This window comes from Tauraco erythrolophus, chromosome 3 (assembly GCF_009769465.1).
Source record: "Tauraco erythrolophus isolate bTauEry1 chromosome 3, bTauEry1.pri, whole genome shotgun sequence".
Classification (NCBI taxonomy): domain Eukaryota; kingdom Metazoa; phylum Chordata; class Aves; order Musophagiformes; family Musophagidae; genus Tauraco; species Tauraco erythrolophus.
In genome coordinates, this window is record NC_141467.1 from 62987535 (window position 1) to 63005229 (window position 17695).

Here is a 17695-nt window from a genome sequence, read left to right on the forward strand (position 1 = left end):
CAAGAATGAAGAATGCCAGTGGCGAGACATCGCACGAGTAAAGCAAGCGACCAGGGCGGAGCACCGCCGGCCGCCGCGGGGGCCGTTTCCAGCGTCCTCAAGACCCTCAGCCACCAGCCCCCGGCCCCGGCCCCGCTGCAGCCCCTTCCCCGCCCCCGGCGGCCGGGCCCGGCCCACTCCCTCCACCGCCGCCGGCGCATGCGCGGGGCCGGGGCAGTTCCGCCCCCGCTGCGCTCATAGCGGCGCTGCCGGGACTCGCGGGAGCTGCCGCCGCCCCTCTCCGCGCTGAGGGCCCAGACGAACCGCAGCTGCCGCGCGGGCTGGAGGTAAATGAGGGGCCGGGGCTGGCTGGCGGGGCCCGCTCCCCGGCTCTGCTTTGTGCGCGAAGCCGGGGCGGAGGCCCGACCCCGGCGCTGTGAGCGGAGGGAGGAGGAGGAGGAGGGGGCTGCGAGCGCGGCGGCCGGGCGTGGCGGAGCGGGAGGGGAGGGGGCGCGGCGGGGGAGGCTGGTGCCGAGGCGGCAGCGGGGGGCAAGCGGCGGCCTCGGTGTGCCGCTCGCGAGGGCGGTGTTGGTGCCGGCTGCCGCCGGGAGCCATGTCGCGCTCCTGCGGGGCGCGGTGCCGGCCGGCTTGGGCCGTGTGTCGCGGGGCGGCCGCTCTCTGGAGCCGGCGGGGCCGGGAGCGGCTCCCCGGGGGGCTCCTTCGGTCGTGGCCGGAGAAAGCAGCGAGTGAATAAACGCCTGCGCGCCTGTCTGCGCGTCCTCCCGCGGTGTTGGGGGGTGTGTGTGTCTGCCGACCTCTCGCTCAGACTCCGGGGTCATTGCATAATAAGGACGGTACTTCTCGGCCGGTTCCTGTAAGGAGCTCGGACGTTTGTGATACCTTCTTTTTAGACTGGCTAAACGTTGACGTAGGGGTGGAATGGATGTTACGTGCCTTTTCGGGCCGGCGAGCCCAGCTTCGGGTCTGAAATGGAGGCAGGAGACTTCAGAGCTAAACGCGTAACGAGAGCAATTGCCGAGAGGCTAACTGGATACGTATCAGAAGGGAAACGCCGAGTTATTAGTGGACAACGTAACTTGCAAAACAGTTGCTCGGTTCCGGTTGTCTCAGCCTGGCATCTGGGATGTTTTGACCTGGATCTGCTTTGAAGGTGGATTTTTGGGTTCATAAGCTTCTAACTTCTGGAAGTGGAAACCAGTGTTTCGGTGTAGGTGCTGGCTTTGTGGCCTGCTGTAATCTCTCCTCGGTCCACAGGCAGAAAACACTTGTGGGTGGTGTCTTTTGTTTTGTTTTGTGTGGTTTTTTTTTTCCCCTCCCCTATTGTTGGCTGCTGGTGCTTTCAGAGGCAGCGGTCACCACGGGCTGGCCAGAGTTGGGGTTCGGCTGGATCCCGTGCTGTGTTCACCTCCATGCTTTCTGACCTGGAGAGTGTGTCAGGAACCCCATCTCCTCCCAGTCGTGCCACCACACAGCTCCCACCCACAAGACTTGGGATCGCTCCCACTGACAAGACTTCCTCCTGGCAACCCCGGGGTGTGCCGCCTTTCCATGAGTCTGTGGTTAGTGGCCCGCACTTCCCTTTGGCAAACAGGATCTGCCCAGTGGGACGTTCTGACAAGCACTGGTGGCCGGACTTTCCAGCCAAGGGTACTGAGAAACAGTGAGAGGTCTTTACCGCTGGGATTTGCAGATCACTAGCTGAGTTATGGCTGTCTGTCTTGCCACATGCTCTTCCTTTGGTTTTTCACTTTTGCTTTCCTAAACACTCATGTTCCTCACAAGATGCAGGAATATGGAAACAATCCAGGAAAATTATTCTGGTGTTGGTGTAGTTTTTTAAGAGGAAAAAAGAGATTATAGTGACTCACGTTTTGTGGTAGCGACTCACCAGCTCCCAAAGCAGTTACAGTGCCTGCTGAAGTTCTTGTTTATACTGTGAATAATGTACAGAAGTCATAGACAAGTTCTTCCTGTGGTTACTGGTGGTCCCTGACAGTAGCAATTACTATTAAAAAAAATCATATTTTAAACTAAATACAGCATTTTTGTGTATCTCACATTACCTAATGAGGGGTATTTCTATCTGCTGCCTTTGCAGAAATAGAGAATACTGTATGCAAAGTTAAGAGCTCGCGGAATGCAATTACAGTGGTAACAGTTATGTTGGCTATTTAGTTGGAAAGCCAAAAATAGTAATTGGTGAGATTACACCAATTAGCTCCCTCATGAGCTAGCCTGACAGCTTCTTCTAGTAGTGACAGACGCTTGGGTTTGTGAGCTCGTGGCTGAGGGGATTGTGAAGTGGCAGGATAAGTTGTTGGAGTGTCACCTTATGTGATCTGAGAACTAATATATGTTTAGCTTCACTAATACTTTTCTGCAGAAAGCACCATGCTCCTCTTTGTAAACCAGAGGAAGGCTGAGGTTGCCTGTCTGTGACAAATGTCACCGGTCATTGCATGCAGAGTCAGACTGGTCTGTGGATGAGAACTAAAGCTGGCCAAAGTGTAAACACGCTGAGGTTTGTAGTGTGGAAGTGCGTCACTGGGACGAGGGACCCAGCAGACCCTGTGCTGTGCTCCGCTGCTGCGTGGATGTCAGAGACCACCATCTGCAAAACGCCGCTCGTGTGCCTCCCATCGCCCTGCAACAGGGTGACTCCTTTGGGAACGCACTGTCCTTGGCTTGTCCTCTTTTCCTGCCTGTGCGCTGCCGGGGGTCTGCTGGCTGTGAACATGTGCCAGCGCTTGGACCAGCACCTGAATGTACCAGGGCAGCTGGAGCCTGGAAGTAGGTGGAGAGTCTGATGCTGTGTGTCACTTGACTGGCGTTAGCAGTAGAATGCAGCGTCTGGGCACCGCTTACCTGAGCGAGGGTTTTGCCAGGCTTGGGCTTGTGTTTGCTATTACCCTTTTTGGATGAGCAAAACCACTTGACTGTTTCAGGTCAATGCTGGATTAAAACAGAACTTTAAACTAGTTTTGAATGTGTATGATTAATTTATAAAGCTTCTAGGCTTCAACTATGTTTGGTTTAGTTGCAGCAATTAGTCAAAAATGTCAGTGGCAATTAATTATTACAACAGAACTGGCCGTGCGTTCACAGTTTAGATCTGTCACATTTAGGGCACGCTTTTTTGAAGTTTTAATTGTAGTTTGACATGATACTGGAGCTGCTGGGCACTCTGCTGAGCAAGAAGAAAAGCTGTCGATCAGCTTAGTGTAATATGAAGAGATGTCTGTTGTGTTACTGCAGTATCACATTAGGCATCTGTGTGTGGCTTTTAAAAAAAAAAAAATCAACTTAATACCTGCACTTAGAGAAGCAGTAGCTCAAGGATTTCTGCAGTGGCCATTTTTAGTCTGGATTTTTTTTGCTAAATTGCTACACGAATAAGGACTGCTGTTCTTTGGGTGAAAAAATGAATCCCTTAACCAAAAGCTTTTAATGGAGCTATCTCATTAACTGTGTTCTCAGGGCCTTCTGTAACTTCAAAAACTGTATCACATGCTGTTGTCTTCTTCTGTTTCTGGCCCTCTTCCCCACCTCACTCCACCCCCCCTCCCCCATTAAAGTGCTCCCATATGTGGATGTGAGATGTTTTATTACAGTTTGAAAAGTTCAGCTGACCTCAGTAAGAATGTGAATGAAGGAGCTCTGGAAATATGGGATTTCCTGAAGCCTCAGGTGCCTGGCTCTGGCAGAGCTGGATGTTAGCGTGGTGCCTAAGAGGATCACGTGAAGGCGTGTTTTTTTGGTTTTGCTTGGTTTTGGCATTGTTTTCTTTTGTTGTATTACTTACTTCCTGATAAGTTGTCACAGGGCTCTCCCAATGTCACATGAGAGCCAGCCTGAAGCCTCTGTGTTTTGAAACTCACCACTGGCTGAATCTTGCTGGTTTATGGTTTCTTCCTGCAATTAATGTGTTGCAAAAGGACATGGGAAGCCAGCTCTTTAGTGGCTTCTTACTGGAATATCAGAACTGATGAAGGCGTTTAGATACTTTGGATAACAGAGTAAAAGTGTCCGCAGTTGTATATGAAATACTGTCCCAGTTGGGAGGAGGAGGATGATTAGATTTTTTTTCCTCTTCACCCTCATCGTCTTTGCATCCTGGCCTCCTGAAGTCTTTGTGATACTTTGTGTGAAAAGGTTTTCTCTGTACAGGCTTTCTCATTGTTGAGACCTAAACTTCGTCAATACTAAGTATGTTAAATAAAGCCTATTACACAAAGGCTATTCTTGATAATAGATTTAATGGGTAGTCTTAATGGGATTTATCTGCTGTGGCAGGTATCTGTAAGTGCTAAGACTTGCAGGTCACAGATCACTTATTTAACACTTTGTCTGCTTTCTTTTTCTTTTTTGCTTTTTTAAGTTGTAATGCTAAGTAAATGTCTCTGACAACTAACGCTGTTGTTTATTTGCTTTCATTTTTTTTGTCTTCCCTCTACCCAGTGAGACAGCATCAAAATGTCGCTCTATCCTTCCCTGGAAGATCTGAAGGTCGACAAAGTTATTCAGGTATGGTGGGAGTTAATGAGTTTCGATGACAAGAATAGATGTGGTGATTTTTAATCTAGGGAAGGGGAGACTTTATTGCAGATGTGAGTTTGTATTTTACTGTCATACTCTAAAAGGGGAAGGACAAACTGTTTACTTTGTAGCTTGATATAATATGAATAATGCTTATTTTACCTCTTAGTTATATTTATTTTGGTTTATATACTCATTTATGATCATTTGTCTTAATGTGTTGATGTTTTTGGTTTTTTGAAGTATAGATACTTCGTCTTAAGTCAACAAACAGTCAGTCTCTTCTCATACTTCAGCTCTGTGAAGAATAGGTATTGACTGAACTAATAAACCCGCTGTGTCTCATTTCTGGTGTCCAAACCTGTGGCAGAAAGCTTTCATGGTCAGTTGGGCACAAAAAAAGAGCCCTGATACTCTTAATGTGGTGGAATCACAGGCTCATCCTCTGGCTATTTCATGATAGTGGCCAGTTCTCTTAATAATTCCAAGATGATCACATTTGTTTAAAACCCTGTATGTGTAAGAATATTTGTATCTTTGTTGTTAGGTGGGATGAGGATGAAACAAAATAATGAAAAATCCTGTAACGGATAAAACTCCGTGAGAAATTTGACATGATGTACTTTACAAGGAGTTTCCTTGCTTTCTTCAGCGTTTTATCTAGTTTCCGTTTTTCTTTCCTAAACTTAAACTGAATTCCCTCCCAGTTTAAACAACAGCTGTGAGTTATACTGCATTTTAAGGTGGCTGTTTTTTCTGTCCTTGTCATCCTTATTGGAAAGCAAACTGCACAAAACAGCTTATTAACTCTCCTGTGCTGTCCCAAAGGAGAGTGCCTCAGTCTCATCTGTGTTTGTATGTGTGGGGTGGGGCTCTTGAAGCTGTGGGTGCTGTGTTGGGATTTCTCCTTGTTGTGTTTACCTGACCCATTCTTCTTATCTTACCGAAGTCCTTTATCTACAGTCAGATAATGCTGAACTGAAAAAAAAAAAAGTAGCCTGGAGCCAAGAATGTGCTCCTTCAGCCTTTTAACGACTAGCTGCTAGAGTTCATATATTACAATTAGAAATATTAAATGTATATTCCTACTACTTAACTTTTGTGACCACTGAACGAAGCAGTGAGGAAATGGGAGTAGGGTATCTCTATGCTGAGACCTGTAAACCTTGAACTATAGATACATGTTCTGTCATTCTGTAGAGCAGTGACTCTTCTGGTACGCTGTCTTGCCCGTACACTCAGCAGGGCTTATGAACTTGAGCAGAAGTGCCTTGTTTGTGTGACTGTGCCTGTAGCTTGTTGTGGTGTTTCACAGACAAACAAGAGTAAACCCTAGAGAGGTTTCTATAGGGAGCCTAACAAATTGTTCTGTTAAGCTAGTTTAATCCTTGGTGACACTGTAGTCTCAAAGGTCGGTTTTCCAGGAATCAGTTCATGCGGGACAGACGCTTGCTGTCATACTTAATGATGACTGTCCACTCAAAGTTTAAATTGGGATTTCTCAAAGATCTACTGCTTGGTGAGTGGGATGTCAAGCAAGACAGCCTATGAGAAAATCCATCTGGGTGTGGGAGAGAAAGGAGGTAGAGCCAAGAGCATCCGGTTACAGGTCCCCAGTGGAGAGCCTTGGGCATTCTTGTTGCCATCCTCAATGGGCGAGGTGCCCGTCAGCAGTTAACGTGACAGCATCTCGCTCCTGCTGACAGTAGTGTAACTGCGAGGGCTAATGGGCTGTCTACTGAGTGTACTGTCATTGATAAATACTGTTATCTCAAGAGTAAGACTTTCCATTTTCACTGGTGTTTTTGGTAACAAAGGCTAAATTATTTGCCTCTTCTAAAAACTGCATTATAAAAATGCTGTCTTTTTTTTTTTAAATACATCTGAGAACCCTCATAGGAGAAAAGGCGGCACAGTACTGAAAGACAAAGTCTATATCCGCAATAAGTGAGTGAGATTAAAATGACTGCTGGCTAAAACAAACAGACTTGTTACATTAAATATTCTACCTGTTCTTTTTGTCCAGCCTTTGGGTTGGAGGCTGTTCTAAATACATCTGATTTTGAAAAACAATGTGTCATTCTTGCTCTGAAACTTTTTTCTAAAACCAACTTCCTGGAGAGTACAGGACTACGAAGTCTTCTATTTTTAAGCATGATTTCATTAGAAACATTAAGTAATTTGACCATCATGTTGTGTTAGATGATTGCTGAGTTCTGCTCAGCATAATGTTTCACTATGCATTTAGTAATTTCCTCCCCACCTTTGACATTGAACTTCAGGAAAGCTATTGGGATAGCTATTTCCATCACACTTAGCAGGCCTCTGTAAGGCAGAGTTTTTCACTGGTCATGATAACGCAAGGCCAAAAAAGTAGTAGCTGAAGTATTGAGACAGAAGGAAGGGAACTGGCTTTCTTTAATACAGTCTCTTGTATTTGTAAATCAGTAAGCAATATAGAAACTAAGCTTAGTGTCTTCACTGTAGTGGCAGCTTCTGTAGAAAAATCATCTGAGAAGGACCATTTCTTTCAGAAGGTATTAAACTATTAGCATTGGACTGTGTGGAACTTAACTTGCAACGTATAAGGGACTATGGTAGAACTCACATCTGTAAATGATGAAGAGATAAAAATGGCTGCTATCCAGCTGAAAAGGGTAATCATAAAACATTCTGCCAAAGGTCATACCTTAAAGTTATAAAGCTTTGTCAGCCAACTTCAATGAGTCTTTTAAGGAGATCTCGTGCTCTTTAACTTGCTTAATGACAAAACCAGAACGGATTGACAGTAAAGCCTTTCTGCATTATTACTGTAGTCTGGTCTCTGAGGAAGATCCAAGTTGATCTACCAAAGTTGTTTGATACTACTACAGTATATTGTGTTGAAGCTCTTTGTTTCAAAGAAAAAGATTGACTTCAGAGTTTCAAGATGAGGAGTAACTAGCATGCACAAGAAAAAAGAAAATACTTAGTCTCTTGGCTGCATAAAAAAGATTTTACAAGATAATGTATGTGAGTTTCTTTGCTTTTAGGCTCAGACTGCCTTTTCTTCAAATCCAGCTAATCCAGCAATCTTGTTTGAAGCTTCTGCTCCTGTTCCTCACGATGAAGGTAAGCTCATATACTGTATAGTGTCCTAATATTGTGGAAAGCAGTTATGAAAGCCTGAAGTTACAGTACAGTCAAAAGTACCTATAAATATGTAATCCTATTTACTGAAGGTGAGACCATACGTTTTTGGGAAGACCAACCTCGACCCACCTTGACAGAGGTGCTATAGGAGTCAAAAAACAGTGTTTGCTTATAAAAGGAAGTTGTGGCAAACACTAACCCTTCTCTTAACTTTTTGAAACCTTTTCCAAGTGAGCCTAATGTAACAAGATCTTCTGTTAGTACCATATGACCTCTCTTTAAGTCTTATCTCAAACTTAGTTGTCCTTATTTATTAAATGTATTTTTGTAAGCTTTAGAGGATCGCATGAGTCTGAGTGCCTTTTCTCTCCATATAAGCTTGCTTGGGAACAAACATGAATCTTTGTCAATAGAGAAGTGCCCTGGAAGATGGAACTTAATCTTGTCAGATAAAGCTTCCAACAGATTTTGGGATCAAATGTCTGGTGGGAAATCCACCAGAACTAAAGCTGAATGACTTGTACCTATTTCTCCTCCTCTTCTCCTGTGCACATGTACATCCATGAAGGTGCACAGGTATGGTTTTTTTCAGAGCTCTGGGCTAGTAAATTACACTTGGTTTAAAAGGCCTAAAACCTTTAACCAGCATGACCAGCAGCAGTGCTGGAACAGCTGTCAAGAATGCTGGTGGATCAGATATTAGAGCTTGGTGGATGTAACTTTGACTCCAGTTCTCTTCTTGGTGCTCACGCATCTAAGAGACTTTAAGGCAGGAGTTGGTGTAGCTCACCAGAGAGCTGCTGCTTGTAGATCATTTCTGGAATAGATACCTACCTGGCCTAATGTCACAGACCAGATTTAAGTTTGTGTCAGTAGTTCCTTCTTGGCAGCGTTCTTTCTGCTGTTTGGAGTTTGAATTCCCCAGCAGTTTTTGTGCCTGCTGGCCAAATAACATAATTTTGACATCATCTTATGTGTGAATTGCTCAGGAGCTGTATGTGGCTGAGTGATTAGTCACTTGATATATACTGAAGGAAGGGAGGCCTACACCATCTATAGGGTGTGCCAAACCTGCTGGGAATACCTCTGTCCTCATAGAGCCACGAGAATATACAACAGCAGGAGCTTTTGGATGTTTTCTGCTATTTGGAGGTGTGTCTGTTCTGAATAAGAATGTAATACAGCCAGCAAAGATGCTTCCTGTGTTGTAGTGTTCAATCAACAAAAGAGGAAAATCGAGTAGCTGCAGAAGTCTTGTGCAATGTTAATTGTGTGTAATCCTAGGGGCTCGAAAACGCAAGCAAAAGACAGCTGTGGAAGAAATACTCATTAAAAGCTTATTAATCAAATTGGTTAAACTACAAGGTGATAGATCAATCTGGAAATAAGATCAGACAGGACAACTCTCATCTGAAGCAGCATACAAGCATGACCACTAAAAGTATTAAGGAGAAAAAAAATCTCTGTTATGCTGGAATTCACCTTGCAATGACCTTTGTGTTCCTTCCCAGAAAAGCTCCATTTGACCAGAAACTGAAAGTAAATTCTTACAATAGCTGGTTTTATATGTGTACCTGTAAAAGGAACACTAGAATCCTGAGCTTTGTGAGCTGGGGAGCCTGCTTGCTTCCAAGGCTGTCCCTTGCACCACCTCACTTTGCAAGCAGCCTTTTCCGTTCCCACTGATTTGGTGAGAACAGCGCGTGGCTTAAGGAGTTCTCATAACTGCCACTTCTTAAATGGTACCAGTTAATTATCAGTGGAATGTCAAGAGCAATATCAAGCTTATTTCCAGAGTGGCTGGACTCCAAGTCTGGCAAGTCTGCCAGTTTAACTTCCTTTCCTCCCATGCCCTGCCCCTAGCTCCTCTGGGCATAGAGGAATCTCCTGCTGGATATTTTAAGGGCTGTATTTGTTTTGTCTTGTTGAGAAGCGTATCTAAAATTACTTCGTGTTGAAGCTTCGAGAAAATGACAGCCACTTTCTTATGAAGACTATTAAAGCAGACCACACTGTGGACCTTATGGCCAGGAGGCTGTCTTCTGCAGAAACTTTACCATGCCTGGGGTCTGGAATGTCCTTGGCATGGATGCCTCTTGCAAGCGCTGTCTTGCACTTGGTGGAAGGTCACTCTGTGTGTTTGTGTTCTCCAGTGTACCTGGTTTGGGACTGAGAGGGAGAATAATTCCCCACTAATTGCCCAAAAGCTTTAGAACAAGAGCATGACTTCATGGACTGCAGCACAACCTTTTTTTTTTTGGAACTTACTACATGTTGTTTGTGCTGTAAAGGATGAATGGAGTAACTGAAACTTAAAGTTCTCTGTAAGCTTCTTATCTTAAAAGGGCTGCTTGTCAGGTTACTTTTCTAAGCTGGACTAGAAAACCAGTCCTGATTCAAATGGGTCTTCCATCATAATTTTCAAACTGAAAACACTACAATAGCATAAGATTTGTTGAAGTAATTGTACATATAAAAGCAGTAACTGCTTGTTCTGTTAAATCAGGAATTGTATTAATGGGTTTTGTGTTTTGTTTTTCTCCTATAGGCTTATACCCCAGACTGTATCCAGAACTTTCTCAGTATATGGGCCTGAGCCTCAATGAGGAAGAGGTGCAGAGAAACTTACCAGTGGCAGCAGCTGCTCAGCCACAGGGTGTAGGTACCAGTCAAGCATGTTTTAGAAAGGAAACATGTAAAGACTAATTTATGTCTAGCATTCTAGATAGAATCATAGAATGGTTAGAGTTGGAAGGGACCTCAATGATCATCTAGTTCCAACCCCCCTGCCATGGGCAGGGAAACCCTCTACTACACCAGGTTGCCCAAAGCCTCATCCAACCTGGCCTTGAACACTTCCAGGGATGGGGCATCTACAACTTCTCTGGGCAACCTGTTCCAGTGCCTCACCACCCTCGGAGTGAAAAATTTCTTCCTTAGATCTGATCGAAATCTCCCCTCTTTCAGTTTAAATCCATTGCCCCTTGTCCTATCACTACACGCCCTTGTAAAAAGTCCCTCTCCAGCTTTCCTGTAGGCCCCCTTTAAGTACTGGAAGGCTGCAGTAAGATCACTCTGGAGCCTTCTCTTCTCCAGGCTGAACAGCCCCAACTCTCTCGGTCTGTCTTCATAGCAGAGGTGCTCCAGCCCTCGGATCATCTTCATGGCCCTCCTCTGGACCCGCTCCAGCAGCTCCATGTCCTTCTTGTGCTGGGGACTCCAGATAGTAGACTACTATTTGTCTTAAGTACCATACTTGACTGACAAATGAATTGTTTTAAGTAACTGTGCCTATTTTTCTCTGGTCTTAAACTGAGCAGTGTATTTCCAATGTTGAGAGGGTGGGGAAGAGCTGGTGGTGCGACTTAATTTGTGTGTTGTTTTTTATTCTTTTTAAATATCACTTCATATAAACTGATGTACAGCTATTTAAAAAAGTTGAAACTAAATTGTCTGGCTATTTTGTTTTAATCAGCAACTGGTAACACGACCTTCTACTAATTACATGGTAGCTCCAGTGACTGGAAATGATATTGGAATTCGCAGAGCAGAGATTAAGCAAGGCATCCGTGAAGCAATTTTATGTAAAGATCAAGATGGCAAAATTGGACTTCGCCTTAAGTCTGTTGACAATGTAAGTATAGAAGCTTGCTGTTGTCTGTAGAGATCTTACTGCTCGATTAAATTAGTAGTGAAGTTAGTGTACGGTCACAAAATTGTCTTTTGTATAATACTTGCTTATCCATTATCAAAATTTTAAAATCCTTCATTAGATCAGTAACTAGATGTCCAGCTGTCTAGACTAGGATCTAACTTTACAGCACTGATTTAGTTCCGTATGTTTTGTAACACCTGAAAAATATTTGTGACTTTTTTCACTTTAGAGTATGAAACTGTTCTTGAAGAGCTGCTGTGATTCTTGTTAGCAGTTGGAGACTTTGTCTCTTGTCTTTGTGGAAACACTGGTCTGTACTTAAAAGTTCAGCAGTATGCAGAGAAGTGCCCATGGCTTAGAAGTAGCTCCTCTTTTATAGATTCTTGCGGTGTGCGTCTGGATGAGAAAAGTAAGGATATTGAGGGTGTCATTTACCTATAAGTAAAGAGTAATTTTGGTGTAGGCTTTTTGAAGTTTCTCTTAACATGAACGTAGCTTCAAGAAAATCCTTAAACCTGCTCTGGAGCTTCTCTGTTTCAGTGTCTTTTGATTCTTAAGGTGGAAAATGCCACTATGTTATGGGATTTTTTGGCAATGTCATTTAATGTGAATGTTAAAAAACCCAAAACTGTACTCAAGGTTTCATGTAGGGTTAACATGCTTTTCATAGTTCTCCTAACCCAGGAAATACTGAGGTTTCCTTAGAGTAGCATGTTTTGTTTGTTTTAGATTTCACTGTTGTCCTCATGTCCTGTCCTGTTCCCCCCCCCCTTCCCCCCCCGAAGGTATTACCTACAGTTTGCCTTAATATGCTTTACTTGAGTTTTAGGGGTGTTTTGATGATAAATAGTTTAACACGTTGGTTTTTACCTGAAGCGCTAGCATGTCATAGTCAATAAAAAGTTGAAAACCAATGAGGTTGCAAAAGAAGGAAAAATCTGCCATAGAGTTCCTAGCATTGCTGATCTATTTCTCCAGGTATACATAGACTCTGACATCTTGCAAATGAATTATCAGTCAAATGCACAAGGAGATATGCAAGTTTACCACTACTCTGCTTTGATCCAGTTGTTCAGATTTCCTGTTAAAACAGAATAGTATTTACCCTTTCAAGTAAGGCTTTTGTTACTCTTCTTTTTTAATTTCCAGAAGTCTAGAAAGACTTCCTTACTTCCCAGTTTTATTCTAGCATTAATTATCTATCAGCCTCTTAAAGACATCTGGAAACAGACTGACACTACAAAAACGCCTTTAAAAGAGAGATAAGTTAGCAAGTCTCTTTGTCCTTGTGGTTGGCATTACATAGAGAATGGGAAACTTTGAAGTGCTGTGGGTTCTGTCATTGGTCTTGATCTTTAAGGTAAAAACTTCCTCCATGTTTTTTTTTTTCCCCTTTCTCCTTTGTAGGGCATATTTGTCCAGTTAGTTCAGGCAAACTCTCCAGCATCCCTTGCAGGTCTGCGGTTTGGGGACCAAGTGCTGCAGATCAATGGTGATAACTGTGCAGGATGGAGTTCTGATAAAGCGCATAAAGTTCTGAAACAGGCTTCTGGAGAAAGGATTTCCATGATCGTTCGGGACAGGTAAAGCCAGCTGTGGATACAGAGTGTTGTTATCCATCTCAGTGATTCTGTGGGGTTTGGGTTGCCCCTCACTTGAGCAGCACTGCAGGCATAAAGAAATAATCTTTGTCCATGTACTTTAGTATTAAAGATCCTCAGAAATGTTCCCTTTTGTGGGGAACAGTCAAAATAGTTGTTAACTGGTAAACTTCCAGTGTGCACCTCTGGCATGGGCATGATGAGGTGTAACACTTTACAGGTGAATGAATGAGTGATAGCACAAGTCAGACTTCAGCTCTGAATTCAAGAGTTCTGTGCTTTCTCTGATGCAGCTTGACTTTTGCTTATACTAACTGAAAAAAGGAATAGAAGAGAGTACCAAAATATTCACTGTATTAATGAGTTTAAAATCTTCACCTGTTTTTATTTAGCATGATGGTTTTCTTGCAAACTTTATTGCTTATGTGTGAAATAATGCCAGTTTTGCTAGAAATATATTTGATGAACCAATACCTTTTTTTAATCTGTATTAGATAATGAGCATATGGCTAGGTAGTAATAATAGGTCAGATGGGCTATGAGAAGGAAGATGATACACCTAGTCGTATCATGTATGTCTTGAAGATATTTCAATGTGTTCGTTCTTCTTCAAGAACCAAGTTTGACCCTGTGGAGGGCATGCTACTTCTATCATATATTGAATCAAAATACTGTGGTAGTAGATTCCCTGCTCTGTCTACCACTTCTGTGCCCAACTCCCACCTCCTTCATGAATTTACTAGCTTTTTAAGAAGCAATTTAAAGGCTTATTTTCTGTAAAGCAGTAGAAGTGTGGTTGTGGAAGCCTTGTTCTCCAGAATCCCGTCATCTACCTACAGTTGTTAAAACTGCCTGTGCTATTTTATCTACCTTGTAATGTTCATAGAGAAAACTTAATTTGTAAGACATCTGTGTTTGACAGGTTGTTGTGGAGGGTGGGTGGATGTTGTATGAGACTTCTGTATTATTAATCCAGATGGCGAGATGTCTGTAGAACAGAAAAATGTATAAGGTTTATAAATAAGTATATATTAATATAACAACATTTAAAAAATGAAGTTAAATCAAACTACTTACCATTGTAGTTGATCTACGAGTCTTTTAGAGTATAATTACTTTTTGTAAGTCAAAGATGCTGAAATAGTGCGTGGTTCTTTCTGTGGTTTAGTAGACTGAAAACATGGTTTTGCGTTTTAAATGTCTTATAGGCCTTTTGAACGAATTATTACTATGCATAAGGACAGCACAGGGCATGTTGGTTTCATATTCAAGAACGGAAAAATAACCTCGATAGTGAAAGACAGTTCTGCTGCAAGAAATGGACTTCTTACAGAGCACAACATCTGTGAAATTAATGGCCAGAATGTAATTGGATTGAAGGTAAAATACGCAGTATTTGGTGGGTGAGGACAGCTGTGAGCTTTTTGTGTGCATCTAGTACGTGTGTTGTGGAGAGGGAAAAGGATTGTAATATATTGCTTAACGTTCGTAAAACAAGGAAGTCAGTCATGAGAGGTAACTCGATTGGAGAGATGTGTGTTCTGAGGCTTCTTGGCAGTTCTGTGTCTGTAGGTAGGGCAACTCATTCTCTTCCTCTCTCTGCCTCTCCCTGGGTAGGCTGCCCCTTGCTTTTTATCTTCAGTCTAACTTTACTGCCAAAACAAAGAATAAGCTTCCTCCTGCCAGCCTGTGTCAAATTCTAGTAGGAATTTTGTGTGTAACACCTGTGTCATTTCTCTAGTCAGTTCGTGCAAGATATTGATAACCAAACATCTATGAAGTGGTGTTGCAAGTTCAGTGATTTGCCCTGAGGGTTAAATACTCCAAGCAAGGAGTTGCGGGTCTCTTAAGCTGCATGAAATGTGTCTAGAAAAAGCTCTTGAACTGCTGCTTGGTTAGCCAGCGTGAGTAACGTTGCTCATGTGACTTTGTGTTTAATAACAGGACCCCCAGATTGCAGACATCTTGGCAACAGCTGGAAATGTAGTGACCATTACTGTCATGCCTTCCAGTATTTATGAGTATATAATAAAGAGGTGAGTGATAAACGAAGCAGCTGTGGTGTTAATTATAATCAAGTTGATAGTGACTATTTTTTGTAGGTTAAATAAAATGTACTTATGATAAGACCTAAATTAGAAACTTAACATGGCTGGAGAGGGGGTGGGAGAAGTCTGAACATTTGCCTAATCTGATGTTTTAGTCAAAACAATGTGGTTTGGTTCTGTTTTTTAAACTATTCATACATTAGCAATGTCGCTTTGCCTTTCCTCTTGAGAAGCCCTTTTCTAAACATAACTGACTGAACTTGAGTTGCAGAATGTTCAAGCACATAGACCACACAAATATTAGTTACTTTGTAACTAAAATGTTTCTAGTACAACTAATTCTGGTGATGTACACATGATTCTTGGCATGATACAGTTGCTTTTTTTCTAATCCTTTGGCAGCCCTGGCTCTCTACAGCTAAATCTCTTCTGCAAAAATACGGTTTTGAGGTTGCTAGAAATTAAAAATGCTTCAGGTATAACTGAGTCTTTTTCTTCCACTTGGTATGCTCTTTCTACAAAACTGTTTCCAGTCTAACAGCGCCCTGCCTGCCTGTGCTGCTCCTCTGCTGGCACACATGCCCATGTCCTGAGAGATGTTGGTAACGCAGCTGGGCTCTGATAAAAACGCTGCGTATCCCGGGCTTCTGTTCTGCGCGTGCAGTTTGCCGCAGCTTTTCTGTAGCGACGTATTTGTTGTCAAAAATAGCGGAGTAAAAGGCCAATTTTAAATTGTACTAAAGGACCAGCAATGACAAAGATACAGTGATCAGAGGCTTTACTGGTCCCCTACGGTTGTCTTACAAAACTGAATGCCTTTTCCTTTTCCTTCAGGATGGCAACTAGCATTATGAAAAGCCTGATGGATCACTCTGTTCCCGAAGTCTAAACTTGCACCCTCTGTGTGTGTACATATCTACAATGATGATTCCACTAAATTTGGGCTATTATACTCAGTGATTTCTTCCTTCTGCACATGAGCCTTTCTGGAGGCTAAGAGAAGATATGCTGCATCAAGCATTTGCATCTATAATGGCTGGGAATGTTACAGTTCAACATATCTCGTTTATTCACAAACTGTAAAACTTGTAGCCTTATATGCTTGACAAATGTGAAATTCCAATTGTGTTATGACTTCTTTTCGTAGGTCTTTTATTTAGTTTACTACTACTATAAGCCATTGCAACTAAAGGAACCAGCTATCACTTGCAAAGTTACGTGTTGTTACCTGGGACAATGCTGTGCTTTGTATGTTTAAGACAAATGAGTATTTTTACTGCTTTCTGTTTGCAACAGTATATTTGAAATAGAATAGTGTAGTAGAAGTATGGTTAGTATTAGTTACTTTTTTGTTCTAGTAAATACTGTTTACACAAGAATGCCAGCTGAAGGCATCATGCAGTAAGTAAGCATATCAAATAAAAGTAGTGTACAGATACTCAAATCTTTTTATTACTTGTTACACAAATTGTAACTAATATGCTTATCTCTCGCCTTAACCATGTTCTTAAGGATTCAGAAATAACCAAATAAATGACTAAAACTTTAGATAATGTGTATATGTGCATACTTGTTAAGACTAGGTAAGACAGGCTTGTCTAGGTGAGGTCAGTTTCAGCCAACAACGAAGATGAGATAGGAAATACAGTCTAAATAAGCTAAATAGAGTCAACAACAACCTCTCTAAATAAGCTTATTGCCTACAGTGTTGTAATGTTTTAAAAAGGTAGATCTGGGATATGCTTAACTGTTTTCAAACCTTCATCTTGACAGGGAATAGCAGCCTAGGTGTTCTACAAGACATACTAACATTGTCTTGTACGTTTGCATTGTTTTAGTTTTTGTATAGTTGCAATTTCATTTCAAAACTGTTTGGAGCTTGCTGGGTGTCTGGTTGGGGTGGAGCTAACTTTCTTCACAGTAGCTGGTGTGCTTGTGACTGAAACAGTGTTTCAAATAGCACTGTGTTTGCTACTGCTGAGCAGTGCTTGCACACTGTCAAGGCTTTTTCTGCTGCTCACTCTGTCCTCTGGCCTCAGTGAGTAGACTGGGGGTGGCCAAGAGGCTGAGAGGGGACACAGCTGGGTCTGTTGAGCCAAACTGACCAAAGAAAAATTCCACACCATTTGACACCATGCTCAGCAATAATTCATAGGGAGGGCAGTCTTTCCAGAGTAGCTGTTGTTTAGAGACTGGCTGGGCATTAGTCTGCTGCTGATGGGACATGGTGAATGATTATGACTCTTTTTCTTCCCTTCACTTACTTAGTAAACTGCCTTTTATCTCAACCCACACATTTTCCTAGCTTTTTGCCCTTCTCATTCTCTTAACCATCTGGCTGTGGGGCAGACGGGTGAGAAACTCAGTTGAGGCTCAGCTACTGGCTGGGGTCAACCTACCAGACTAGGTCATAGGCATGTTCAACTGAGCCTGTAAGAAAGTTAAGCAATCTGAGGTTAAATACCAGTTTTCTTGAGTGATTTCCTTGGTGTAATGCTCTGTTCCAGGTTTCAGCTGTGCACTTTAGGATTCCTGAACTTCAGAGTGAAGTTCAGCAGTGTAAGCTCAGCTGTCCTGTTGAAGAGCCTGTCCGGTGGCTTCCTGTTTCTCAAATGAGTCTGTTATGGTAACTCAGGGAAAACCATTACACTCCTTCAGGCTGTAGTGGTGATCAAATTCATCCTGGGAGCCATTTTAATTAGATTGTTTGGTTACTAAATTAT

General features: G+C 42.7%; 1 protein-coding gene across 1 annotated transcript; it reads left to right on the plus strand.

Annotated features, from left to right (window-relative positions):
- Positions 1-246: 246 nt before the first annotated feature.
- Positions 247-16410, plus strand: SDCBP (syndecan binding protein). The gene is made up of 9 exons (XM_086609346.1): positions 247-326; positions 4459-4524; positions 7569-7647; positions 10217-10326; positions 11144-11302; positions 12731-12906; positions 14133-14304; positions 14869-14960; positions 15807-16410. Exons 2-9 carry the CDS (start codon positions 4474-4476, stop codon positions 15859-15861), a joined length of 894 nt encoding a protein of 297 aa, XP_086465472.1. The 5' UTR covers positions 247-326; positions 4459-4473; the 3' UTR covers positions 15862-16410.
- The last annotated feature ends 1285 nt before the right edge of the window (positions 16411-17695 follow it).